This window comes from Centruroides sculpturatus, unplaced genomic scaffold (assembly GCF_000671375.1).
Source record: "Centruroides sculpturatus isolate CEXI.00-Female unplaced genomic scaffold, Cexi_2.0 scaffold339, whole genome shotgun sequence".
NCBI classification, from domain to species: domain Eukaryota; kingdom Metazoa; phylum Arthropoda; class Arachnida; order Scorpiones; family Buthidae; genus Centruroides; species Centruroides sculpturatus.
Genome location: NW_019384539.1, coordinates 213,670 through 226,897, shown reverse-complemented (window position 1 = coordinate 226,897; position 13,228 = coordinate 213,670). Strand labels below are relative to the sequence as shown.

The 13,228-nt window shown below is 28.1% G+C and overlaps 1 protein-coding gene and 1 long non-coding RNA gene across 2 annotated transcripts in view; both read right to left on the bottom strand.

Annotated features, from left to right (window-relative positions):
- Positions 1–996: 996 nt before the first annotated feature.
- LOC111623344 lies at positions 997–1,734 on the bottom strand. Its single transcript, XR_002756424.1, has 3 exons — positions 1,475–1,734; positions 1,225–1,372; positions 997–1,116 (listed from the first exon to the last, which is right to left on the bottom strand). It is a non-coding gene; the product is annotated as an uncharacterized LOC111623344 (long non-coding RNA).
- A 1,458-nt stretch (positions 1,735–3,192) lies between these two features.
- Positions 3,193–13,228, bottom strand: part of LOC111623332 (ninein-like) — a 54,726-nt gene continuing 44,690 nt past the window's right edge. The window contains 5 exon segments of the mRNA XM_023365867.1: positions 3,193–3,622; positions 5,334–5,434; positions 5,644–6,492; positions 6,673–6,744; positions 13,023–13,194. Coding sequence (XP_023221635.1) covers positions 3,404–3,622; positions 5,334–5,434; positions 5,644–6,492; positions 6,673–6,744; positions 13,023–13,194 — 1,413 coding nt within the window. The 3' untranslated portion in view covers positions 3,193–3,403.

Here is a 13,228-nt window from a genome sequence, read left to right as displayed (position 1 = left end):
ATTGTTCTTTTCTTTCAATTCTTAATTAAATATTTGTTTTTGTTACGAGAGAAGGCGATCTTGTTTAACTCTTCCATTAACTAAACTATAGTAGATAGAACATTCTTTGTGTTAAATAATCGAAAAATGTATATAACTCGAAGGAAAAAGAACAATTTTCTTAAAAATTCGTGATATAAAAAAAGAAGAAAATCATCTCCATCTCACACTACTGTACTTACAAAGAATATCACTTTGTAAAGAAAACTAATATTAAATATTTGCCCTATTAAGGTAAGTAAATAAGTGAATAGAAAGATAAGAATTTTTGCATAGTGGTAGGGTTATCGGATTTATCATCAAGAACAGATAAAAGCCATTGAGTACACACTGCGCTCACCAATCATTGCCATTTGGGAGACGTAAACCTGTTGGGAAAAACAGAAAACACAATAAAACAAATCTTCACCAGCACAGATCATTCCCATTCCCTAACAATGTCATGCAGGTCTTTGATTAAGGTTTGATGACGTCATCGCTTTCCCTTCACATTGCACGGCTTTAACAATGACTTCGGGGTAAAAGTATAGTTCGTATCGATCGGGCTGGGAATTGTAAAGATTTCTTTCTCTCTTCCCCTTTTTTTTCCTATGTATTCAGTTTAAGGAATGTATTTTCATACAGATCAACTACTTCAGCGACAAATAAGCTCGAATATAATTGGTATAAAGAAAGAAAATATATCCATCTATCTATATAAACGGTTCGATATTTTATTCAAGAATATTCATTCCGCTCGCGTATTTTCTTATGCTTAAGTAAGTAAAATAATGTATCGATTTGAAGTAAATTTATTCCTTTGAATAATTCTCTTGCTATCTTAAAAACTCAGATGAATGAATGAATCATCCATCTGGCGCCATGATTTCTAAATAAAAAAAAAAAAAATATATATATATATATTTAACCCACCCAGAACTAATCTTAAGTCTGTAATCTTCGAGTCAGACATGTGCNTTATGCTTAAGTAAGTAAAATAATGTATCGATTTGAAGTAAATTTATTCCTTTGAATAATTCTCTTGCTATCTTAAAAACTCAGATGAATGAATGAATCATCCATCTGGCGCCATGATTTCTAAATAAAAAAAAAAAAAATATATATATATATATTTAACCCACCCAGAACTAATCTTAAGTCTGTAATCTTCGAGTCAGACATGTGCAAGATTTAATCCCCTCTCACCATTGGCAATTTTTCCTTTTTTATTTATTTATTTTTTTAACAGAAGTCCTTCCATTCACCTCCATTCTAATCTACCATCTACACTTATTTAACTTCACCAACTCATCTCATTTCCCTTTGTGAAAAGTGTTGAAACTTATTCTGTCCTCTAAGAAAAAAAAAAAAAAGAAAAGACTTCATTTTAAGTTACTTGAATATTTTTTTCTTTTTCTGTTGATCATGTTGATCAATTCATTCCTTTTCTTCTTACCTCTTTCAACAAGATAACAAAACGTTCTTCCATTTATATGTTGATAAAGTAAATTGCTGATTGCTTCTTTTATTAACTGCTTCTAATTGTTTACTTTTCACTAATTATTGTTACTAAATAGTAATTAATAGAAGTGTGTAATATTATTTTAAAACAATACATCTCCTTACTAGTCTTTCATTTCAATAATTACTATTGTTTTGTTTACTTTCCACTAATTGTTATTGTAATAGTATTTATGATAATTTATTATTTTTATTAATTGATTATTGTTTCAATAACAGTATCAATTATTACACTTTATCTTGTTGAAAAACTACAATCAATGATTTGTAATTGTTGCTATTTTAGTAATTATTGTTCTTGTAAAAGTATTTATAAAAAATTTATCTTATAAATTGTAGATATTTTCACTCACTATTGTTAATATAACAGTAAATATGAAAGTAATTATCAATTAATTGTATTTTATAATCCTAAATTTTAATATAAAATACTTAATTTTAACAGTAAATAACTTTATTCCTATAAAATAACTAATAATAACTGACTATCAGGGGGGTATTTAATTGTTTAAATAAGTTTCCATTAATTATTGTCACTGTAATATATGAAAACAAGCACCAATCGTCTCCGTAGTCCACACCTTCTTCCTTACAATGACACTAAATTCCTATTTTTAGAGCCCTTAATATTCTAATTTTCCTTCTGTATATTCTTCTAAGAGTATTGTGACTAGTGTAAAGTGGACAGTACTCATCCCCTTATTAAACTGTAAAGAGAACAAATTCATATAGATTGAATGAAGACAATTTATCAGTTTTAATAATCAATTGCTTTCGATTGCTAATTTTCCAGTAATTAATGTAACCTATAATGGTATTTATGTTAAAATGATCAAATTACTGGCAATCTGATAAGTTTCAATAATTGATTTTGGCTATAAATTGCTCCCATTGAATATTTTCATTAATTATTATCAATTAATCTATAAATTTTAATATAAATTCATATAAATATCTAAATTGCTGCTAATTACGTAGATTTAACTGCACTTTTCTTACGTATTAAATGATAAATTTAAATATTTATCACTCATCAATCAATGACTTGTGATAATTACTGTTATTATAAACGTAAAAAATGGCTACTTAACACGATTTTGAAATGATAAATTTCAATATTGTAAAGTTAAAACTTGATCAAAGTCATTGTAGCAATATGCCAGAAGCTGTTCAAGCATCAAATCGGATTCTAAGCTTTATCTTCTGTACACGAATCGTGTTTATCGACTAGAAACCCATTCAACTAAAATTAGCAGTAGTTATTTGTCTTATAAATTCGATAATCATTAAACATAACCGATCAAAGGTAAATTCAATTCGTCACATTTTACAAAAGAAAATAACAATTTCAATCATTTTTAAATCGAATCTTTACAATTAAACATTATTCTTATCAATCGGAGCGAGTTTACATTGTTCAAATCATCATTAAAATGCAATAGAATTTATACGTCTCGTAATTACGTTTGAATACTCTCTTCCTTGGTATTGTAAGCACGTAGCAGTTGGTAATACAAAATTTGTGTGTGAACATGCATATAAATAGTTAACCTGGCTTTGAATTTAGTCGAGAGGACGTAGATTATCTTCTGTAATTACAAAGCGATATACACCAGTATTGTGCGGTGTGCCATAGAATTACAGTGTTCAATATTTTCAACAACTTATATACTTTATTTAGAGACATATGCACAAACTTTACAAGCTTCCAGCGCGTCGTAAAATTAAAAACAAAAAAAAAATAATGTCCTGGAAGAATTCTGGCAAGTCGAAGTTAACTGTGAATTATATTTACATATGTGGCAATCTCACTAATTAATTCGATAGACACAGGTGCCAGAAAGACAGAAAAAAACAATAAAAGTTAAGAGAAGTCGTGTTTACACGACACTTGAATTGCAGGTCACGACACTGCTGCTCTAGTGATGTCGGTCACCAGTTTACTTAACACCTTACACTTGTATTGTAGACGTGTATTAGTCTGTTCGGCTCTATGTTGTCTATCTTCCGACATTTGCAGCTCTCTGAGTAGTCGAGAATTCTCCAGGTAAAGATCCTTCAATAAAACGTCGATCTTGGTTGGCTAGAAAGGAATTTTTCCAGAATTTTATTAACATTTTTTCTATTCCTTCGTGTGTAGGCTATATACACATATATCTATTTCTAGTTAATATTAAATATTACACTACCTGTTACTCTTAAAATGATGTATAAAATTAAATAAAATGTATTTAAAGTCGACAAAGGTTATGATTTTCCTTAAATGTTACATCGTTTTCGATTTAGAGATGCGCCTCCATTCCACGAATCGCAGCAGCGGTTCTTTCCGAACTCCGGTCATTAAATCTAACTCTGTATAATGTCGCGTGCCCCTCACACCCCTGCTAATGACTGTGATCGTTAGTGATGGGGATAAGCATTGTGCCACCCCATGGGTGTTGGCATTCAGAAACAGATGTATCCTGCAGTTTTCTATAACTAGCTCCAACGTTATGAATACACCGTGTATAGAAGACCGATATATTTAATTAATTGGTATGTCAAATATCATAAAACACGACTCTACCTTCGAAAAATTACTCCGCGCTTTTAAACTCGATAGCTTAGTTTAAACACTGAGGATTTTTATGCTAATTAAGAAAGATCAAACAATTGTTAATTAATTAAAGAGATGAATACTAAAAAGACCACTAATTGCTATTTGATACGTCTTAAACGATCATATAAATCTGCAGCTTGTCAATATAATGACTTTGTAAGGTAACCATGACACCCATTTACTCGAGTAAGATAGCGATAACAACCCTTATGCACACTCACTAAATGATGGACCATTAACAGTTTTTTAACGTTGACTACACAGTTTACTTGTGAGGAAAAAAAAACACCGAATTTAAACGATATATTATTATTTTTAACTCAAAATTTACGCCGGGGTGAAAGTTTATAAAAGTAATTTCTACTATGACAATTTCTGATAAAATTTTCATAAAGTGTTCATTAATCATTACGGGTTCTGTATTAAATTCGAAATTTTCTACGTGTCCCAATTTAAAAATAAAGTAATAAATAACGAAATTTACTTTTTTGGTGGGGATACATTTTCATTAAAAAATAGCATCTTTAAAGTTCCAAGTGTACTTTGTAATCAGAATAGGATTTTTCTAGTGTTTCTTTTGCCTGTTGTGGGAATGATACCTGATGTTTTCTGTTCTAGGATATTCTTTAACCTCTTTACGCCTAGTCGAATCAATCAACTGTTCTTTGACACCAACAAATGATAACCAGTTCATTTTTTTGCCCTCACACAATTTTCAACTTCTTTCAATTTGTATAGTTTGTTAAGGAATCGCGTAACAAATCGAGTAAATTGAATGAGATAAAACTCATTTTTCATACGGTTTTGTTGATCACAAATAAGAACGAATTTAATATATCGAATGAATAAATAAAGAACTTGTTAGTTCTTTTGTTGGTGCCGTATTTAACAAGTTCAAACACGTTTCTTTATTTAAATTAAGTTTGGTGTAGCCATTAACTTTAGGAAGTTCTAGAAAATGTTTGATTTAAATTTGATTTTTACTCTAGATTCTTAGTTTAGTTAATATTAATATATTAGAATGACAGATGTTAAAGATTCGTCGTGAAAATTTACATTTTTACATACGTATGATAAAGTTACGATTAAGTAGATTATTATAAATATCTGCGATTTTAGATCTAGTTAAATGAAAATACATGCAAAGAGGATTAAAGAGATTCATGCACAGTAGGGATTAAAGAACCGTACCGACCTCCATGGCTTGGGGTACAGCAACAGAATCCCCGCACACCATCTGCAATTCTTCTTTATGTTGTAATTCCATTTCCAGTCGTTCCATTATCTGTTGTTGTCCTGTGGGGTAAATGGAGCAACGCTTGCCAACCATACATGCTAAACACACATAACCAAAATACCATCTACTATCTTAAGTTAAAACTACACCCTAAGCATTAAGAGTGGCCTCGAAGATTAATTTTTTTTTAAATTTTTAGTTAACTAGTAGTAGAGTTAACAGAAAAGTTAAGCATGCAGCTCATAAATTTAAAATGGATGATACTCACTCAGCTGATTCATCTCTTCTTCCCATTGTTGCTTTAACTTGTCTTGTTCTTGAAGATGATTACTTTCTAATCTAGCTTCGACGATTCTCAGAGTCCTTGTTAATAATTCTTCTACTTCTTGTTGAAGATAAGAATCGTAACTTTCTTCTTCACCACACAATCTATTTTGTCGACTATTCTGGATGATGCTTCTTAGATCTTTGCTCATCTGATTTGTGATGTCGTCTCCGTGATGGTTCTGTGTCAGTTGTTGCAATTCCTTTTTAACTTCGTCTTTAGCTTTTAACAGAGCTTGGTTTTTTGCTTCCTTCACCCTCTTTTCTAATTCTTCTTCCATTAATCTCTTTAATTTTTCTTGCTCTTCGTGCAGATTGTTTTCCATTTCTCGCTTTTGTTGATGCAAAGTATTCTGCAATACATGATTAACCCGAAGCTGTTCTTGTAATTTTTCGTCGGCTTGTTTCAGCAAAATTTCCATTTCATCCTTTAACTGAATTAGTGATTGTTCATTCTGTGATATTAAATTATCTCTCTCTTTTATTTCCCGTGATAATTTCTCTTTCAGTTGATTGACCTCATCTTGTAGTTGGAGAATTCGAGACGTTTCTTCATTTTTATTTGTGTCTTGAGATTCTGCTTGTATAGTTTCTTGACTGTCGACCTGGTCACGATCGACTTCGGGTTGCCATAGAAACTGACTTTCTAGTTGGGATTCTAATTCAGTCACGCGATTCTTATAAGAAGTCTCGATGTCTTTCACTACCTTCTCGTAGTCGATTCTCAATCGATCTAGTTCTTCTTTATGGTGTTCTTTCAATTTTTCTACCTCAAATGGCACACGGTTTTGATCTAAAAATAATACAGTATTAATCAACTATTATTAAATATTTAAAATTATCATTGCACACGTTCGTGTGTATATTAAGATTTTTAACAAAAATGCATTAAATCGACCGACAGATGCGAATACAAATGTGTGTAACGCGTGCCAACCTACGCCACCATATTAAAATCCAGCTTAAAAAATACCTTCTCTAGGCAGCATTAATATTCTCCTCCTCACTTTCCCTACAATAGGGCTGTCGTCATCAGAATTATCCTCTGAAAAATATAAATAGTTAATGTTTTTTTTTTTGCAATATTCAATATTTATGAATTTACTGAAAATATATATATTGAAAAATGCAACCTTTGCAAATAAAAAGAAGGTTCTCTTATCCGAATTGGAAATCAAATATGTGTGCAATATTTATGAAAAAAAAGTTAAGCTTTTTGGCTCTTAAGAATCATTGATTTTCTTGAAAAGTTTTGAAGATAAAGCAAGATAAATTTTTCAATCATCATCTAACGATTGGAGATTGATATTGGCTGAAGTGATTATGATGTTGAATATTTTTGCAAGGAACCGTCCGGTAATTAATAACAGAAAACTATAAAAGAGATATGTGACCGACCCTTATACATCAAGAAACTTCGTGTTCAATTAATCAAACAATCTTGTACATCTATAATTGCATCATTAATCATATCCACTATCTTGACTTATACTTTACCTATCCCGTTTAAAGAAAGCTACAACAGAATAAAGATATTAAAAATTTGTCTAAAGAATTATCTGGATTTCCCCCCTTTTTTTCTTCTTCTTCTTTTAATTCCACATTCGTGAAGATCGTTTCTGGAAATATTTTCTTCTTGTGGCAAGTTATCTCTAGGATTAACGTGTATGTTAGCAGCTTACAGAATTAATGCTTCTAATTTGTCATCTGTCAATTGTAACTTGGTTCCTCTTTCATCGAATATTGCTAAAGTAGGGATTTTTCTTAAGAGGAAAATATTACTTAATGAAGAAAATAACATATTAGTTTCTTCTTCGAAGAGAAAATTGTTTATCATCCTGTTTTATATATTAGTTTCTCCTTTATCTTCGATTTAAATTCGATTAAGCAAACTATCTACAAAACAAAATCTCCCCTTCTTCAGCCTTAGGATCATTTGACAATGAATTATGTAAATAATCTTCATATTTTATACTGAATTATCATCATGGAAAATCGATTTCTAACTTAACTGATGCAAAAAAATATATATAAATATATATATATATATTAAATGTAATTAAATTGTATCACTTAAATATTGATGTATGAAATCAGATTATGAGATGAGTAATGTTTAAAACCATAATTAAGTTAGTTAAATAATGCACTATGATCATTAATTATATTGCAGTTTAGAGGTTTTGACTTTCTAATCCAAGTTATTTTGTAACTAGTTAGTAAATTATAATTAATTTAAACTATTTTTAAAGTTCAATTCAATTTAATTATAATTAAAAGCACTTAATTATACAGAAGATATATTAGTTAGGCTACTTAACTAATATATATCTTCAGTAAAGCAGTTAATTATGATTACAATAGCTTTAGTTATTTTAACTATAATTAAATATATTTAATGATTCACTCATCAAGTAACAGTAGTTAAAATTTACTAGTTAGTTTAACTGTTAGTAAGGTTAAAATAATTATCTTGATTAATTTAATTACAATTTCACTTGCTGAGTGGATCATTAAAGTTATTTAAAGATATTTCTATCATTTAAAAAAATTTATCTTAATGAATTTTATTAAATTTTAACTAAATTAATTACATGATAATTAAATAATCCTGATTAAAATAACTAAAAGTTAATTTAATTATAATTAATTCCCATTAATGCAAATTAAACTTTGTGGTTAAAAGTTTAATTAGTAGTGTTAATTTTAATTATTTGGTTAGAAGTAAACTTATTTTAACTAGTAGCATTAATTTTGATTACATTAAATTAATAAAGATAAATCATAATTATTTTAATTTAAATAGCTCTAGATTAAAATTAACTATAATTACTTTAATTATAATTAAATTATTAATTAAAGTTTAAAAAAAAAGTCAAATATGCTAAAATATAATATATAATAACAATTAGAAGTTGCATTAATCATAATTAAATTAATTTCAATGGAATAAAATTAAAATAAATGCATTAAATGGAACTTAATTAATAAAGAACAGTATAAACTAACTAATATTAATTAAGCTTATAATTAAATATTAATATTTATTGAATTTAGGAAAAAAATATATATATTTTATAATTATTTATTTTAAAATTATGAAATGGAATATAGAAGCTAAAGTTTAATATTCATGCTCTTAAATTTAGTATTTTGTTTATTAATATATAAAATTAAATATAAGGATTTAAATAGGTAAGAAAGCCTTCTTTGTATTATATATCATGTATTTAATATAAATTTTAAATGAAAACTTGTACATAAATATTCTTTTTTATTGTTATGCATGTTAGAGTAGATATAGATCGAGTAATATATAATAAAAAGTTGATTTTTCCCCCCTTCTTGAATTATATTTTCTTGAGAAGAGGAACGTATATATTCAGTATATACTTAGTAAAAACCTTTCTGACGTTATTTCGAGTAGATTCCAAATCCTAGAAACTTATATTAGATAGAAAAAGATATATTTTTGTTGTTTTCTTCATTTCTGACAAGAATTCCAATACTGAAAATTGAATCTTGAAAATATAGAAAATTGAGTTTTTTTTATTTTTTGTTCGTCTTGCAGATTTTAATTTAATTTTTCTAATATAAAAATTAATAATTTTGCTTTGTATGTGTTCGAAAATATTCTAGATTTAAAATAGGAAGTGAAAAATACATTTTTTTATTATATAAATTAGGAAAGAGTGGCAAGAGTTCTTGCATAACTCGAATAGGAAAAGGTTAAGGAAACCAGAAAGGAAACTCGATAATTTTCAATTATAACGTTTTATTTTAGGGGAGTTTTTAAAAAAATTTTAAGTGTCTTCTTGTCTTACAAGCGCCAAAATGCAACAGTATCAATGCCTCATATATAGAAGTATTCCTGCCAAATTTCAAAAATTTTTGGTTTATCCAGTCCTGAGATATAAAATAAAATACAGGCCAACATATACACAATTTTATTCCCTTATTTTATATTTACGGAATGTCATTTATGTCGAGAAATGCGAAAATTTCGGTTGGGGTGAAGTTTCAATACTTTCCCTTTGTTCTGTAAGGGTCAGGAAAGTAAAAATTGATATATTCTATTATATAAAACTACGAAAGAAAGGCGAGACAACACAGTTCTTGTTTATGAATCAATGCAAAAGTAGATAATTTAAAAAGAAAGTTACATAATTAGATCATTTTAATGTCACATTTAATAAATTGGCAAGTTTAAAATTTAACGATTTACCTTTGAGTAAATCATTAATTTTATTTTAAACTTTCTATTCTACGCTAAAAATCGAAGAAANACAAAAAAGAATGAAGTAACTCACTTACTTAAAATACATGAAATCTTCCAGGTTTTACTACATTATATAGAAGTATATTGATTTTATTGGAACTGAAATTACTTTGTTCTCTTCTCTATCAAATAAAAGTGAACTGGAAAATTTAATATTACATTATAGTACTCTTTATTTTCAGGAAAAATCTTGCTATTCAATCGTCTCTTATAAAATTCTCTTTGCAGCCATTTATGCTGTAAACTGTGCTATTGAATAGATGTTTTTTTCAATATTGACTCGATAACCACACGCTATATACAAATATTTCTTTGAATTGGATGCATTATATACAATAAAGGCATATTTTTTATCAAAAATCTCTTTTCCCTCGGTATGCTGAAATTCAATAATTTTTTAACGCACAGTACACCTTTTTAAACATAGGGTCAAAAAAGGTAATTAATTATAAGAATAGCTTTTAAATATATATAAAAATAAAATAATAAAAAATATATATATATATATTAATCAGTGTATTTAATGATAAGACATAGGATTAGTTACAGGTAAGTTCATACATTAAAAGTTAAAGAATTACTCAGGATCAACCATGCGTGTTGCAATTCATCAATAACCTTTTGATACAATTAATCACTCGGCTTAGAAATTAAATTTGAATAGAATTTAAGGATCAATAAACTCACCTGACGAAGAACCGCTACCTCTTCTTTTCAAACTATTGTTATCCTTTGTATAATCAGATAACCAAGAACCAGTGATCCTGTGCCTCTTCCCCTGAGGGCGACTGCTATTTGCAAGCTGTTGTCTTAAGCTCTCTACTTCTAATGTCAGCTCGTCTATCTGATCTTGCAGTTCCTAGAAATTGTATCATATATGTTATACACGTATCAGCATAGAAGGGGGATAAGCTTATGTTAAGTAGTTGATTAAAGCGTGGTGTAAATTTATATTAACTTCTTCAAGCTAACAGCGAGTTAAGTAATTTATAACCATAAGGGAGAGTTAATCTAATTATGTAGACAGGAAGGAATAAAAAAATACAATTTGTGAGGTGTTAATTTAATCTGAGTAATAAATATGAAAAGTTTAATTAAATGTGATCCAATGCGAGAAAATATATTCTTCGATCTGTTTAAATAATTTTNTCGAGTAATATATAATAAAAAGTTGATTTTTCCCCCCTTCTTGAATTATATTTTCTTGAGAAGAGGAACGTATATATTCAGTATATACTTAGTAAAAACCTTTCTGACGTTATTTCGAGTAGATTCCAAATCCTAGAAACTTATATTAGATAGAAAAAGATATATTTTTGTTGTTTTCTTCATTTCTGACAAGAATTCCAATACTGAAAATTGAATCTTGAAAATATAGAAAATTGAGTTTTTTTTATTTTTTGTTCGTCTTGCAGATTTTAATTTAATTTTTCTAATATAAAAATTAATAATTTTGCTTTGTATGTGTTCGAAAATATTCTAGATTTAAAATAGGAAGTGAAAAATACATTTTTTTATTATATAAATTAGGAAAGAGTGGCAAGAGTTCTTGCATAACTCGAATAGGAAAAGGTTAAGGAAACCAGAAAGGAAAGGAACTCGATAATTTTCAATTATAACGTTTTATTTTAGGGGAGTTTTTAAAAAAATTTTAAGTGTCTTCTTGTCTTACAAGCGCCAAAATGCAACAGTATCAATGCCTCATATATAGAAGTATTCCTGCCAAATTTCAAAAATTTTTGGTTTATCCAGTCCTGAGATATAAAATAAAATACAGGCCAACATATACACAATTTTATTCCCTTATTTTATATTTACGGAATGTCATTTATGTCGAGAAATGCGAAAATTTCGGTTGGGGTGAAGTTTCAATACTTTCCCTTTGTTCTGTAAGGGTCAGGAAAGTAAAAATTGATATATTCTATTATATAAAACTACGAAAGAAAGGCGAGACAACACAGTTCTTGTTTATGAATCAATGCAAAAGTAGATAATTTAAAAAGAAAGTTACATAATTAGATCATTTTAATGTCACATTTAATAAATTGGCAAGTTTAAAATTTAACGATTTACCTTTGAGTAAATCATTAATTTTATTTTAAACTTTCTATTCTACGCTAAAAATCGAAGAAAGTATTATAAAAACAGAATTACTGTTTACAAAACTCTAAAGTACTTTTCTTAACTCGCATCATTAGTATGGCGAAAATCTTTATTTTTCAGTTTAATCTTATCAATTAAGAGAAATTTTTACGGAGTGTAATTATTTATTTTAATCGTTTGTTTTTGTGAATCATTAAAAATATATGTTTTTTTATTTTTCCTTTCTTTTCTTTTCTTTCTTCTCGCTCTTTAGTCTGAATAGGAAGCTAGTAAAAACTCTCTTACTTACTTAAAATACATGAAATCTTCCAGGTTTTACTACATTATATAGAAGTATATTGATTTTATTGGAACTGAAATTACTTTGTTCTCTTCTCTATCAAATAAAAGTGAACTGGAAAATTTAATATTACATTATAGTACTCTTTATTTTCAGGAAAAATCTTGCTATTCAATCGTCTCTTATAAAATTCTCTTTGCAGCCATTTATGCTGTAAACTGTGCTATTGAATAGATGTTTTTTTCAATATTGACTCGATAACCACACGCTATATACAAATATTTCTTTGAATTGGATGCATTATATACAATAAAGGCATATTTTTTATCAAAAATCTCTTTTCCCTCGGTATGCTGAAATTCAATAATTTTTTAACGCACAGTACACCTTTTTAAACATAGGGTCAAAAAAGGTAATTAATTATAAGAATAGCTTTTAAATATATATAAAAATAAAATAATAAAAAATATATATATATATATTAATCAGTGTATTTAATGATAAGACATAGGATTAGTTACAGGTAAGTTCATACATTAAAAGTTAAAGAATTACTCAGGATCAACCATGCGTGTTGCAATTCATCAATAACCTTTTGATACAATTAATCACTCGGCTTAGAAATTAAATTTGAATAGAATTTAAGGATCAATAAACTCACCTGACGAAGAACCGCTACCTCTTCTTTTCAAACTATTGTTATCCTTTGTATAATCAGATAACCAAGAACCAGTGATCCTGTGCCTCTTCCCCTGAGGGCGACTGCTATTTGCAAGCTGTTGTCTTAAGCTCTCTACTTCTAATGTCAGCTCGTCTATCTGATCTTGCAGTTCCTAGAAATTGTATCATATATGTTATACACGTATC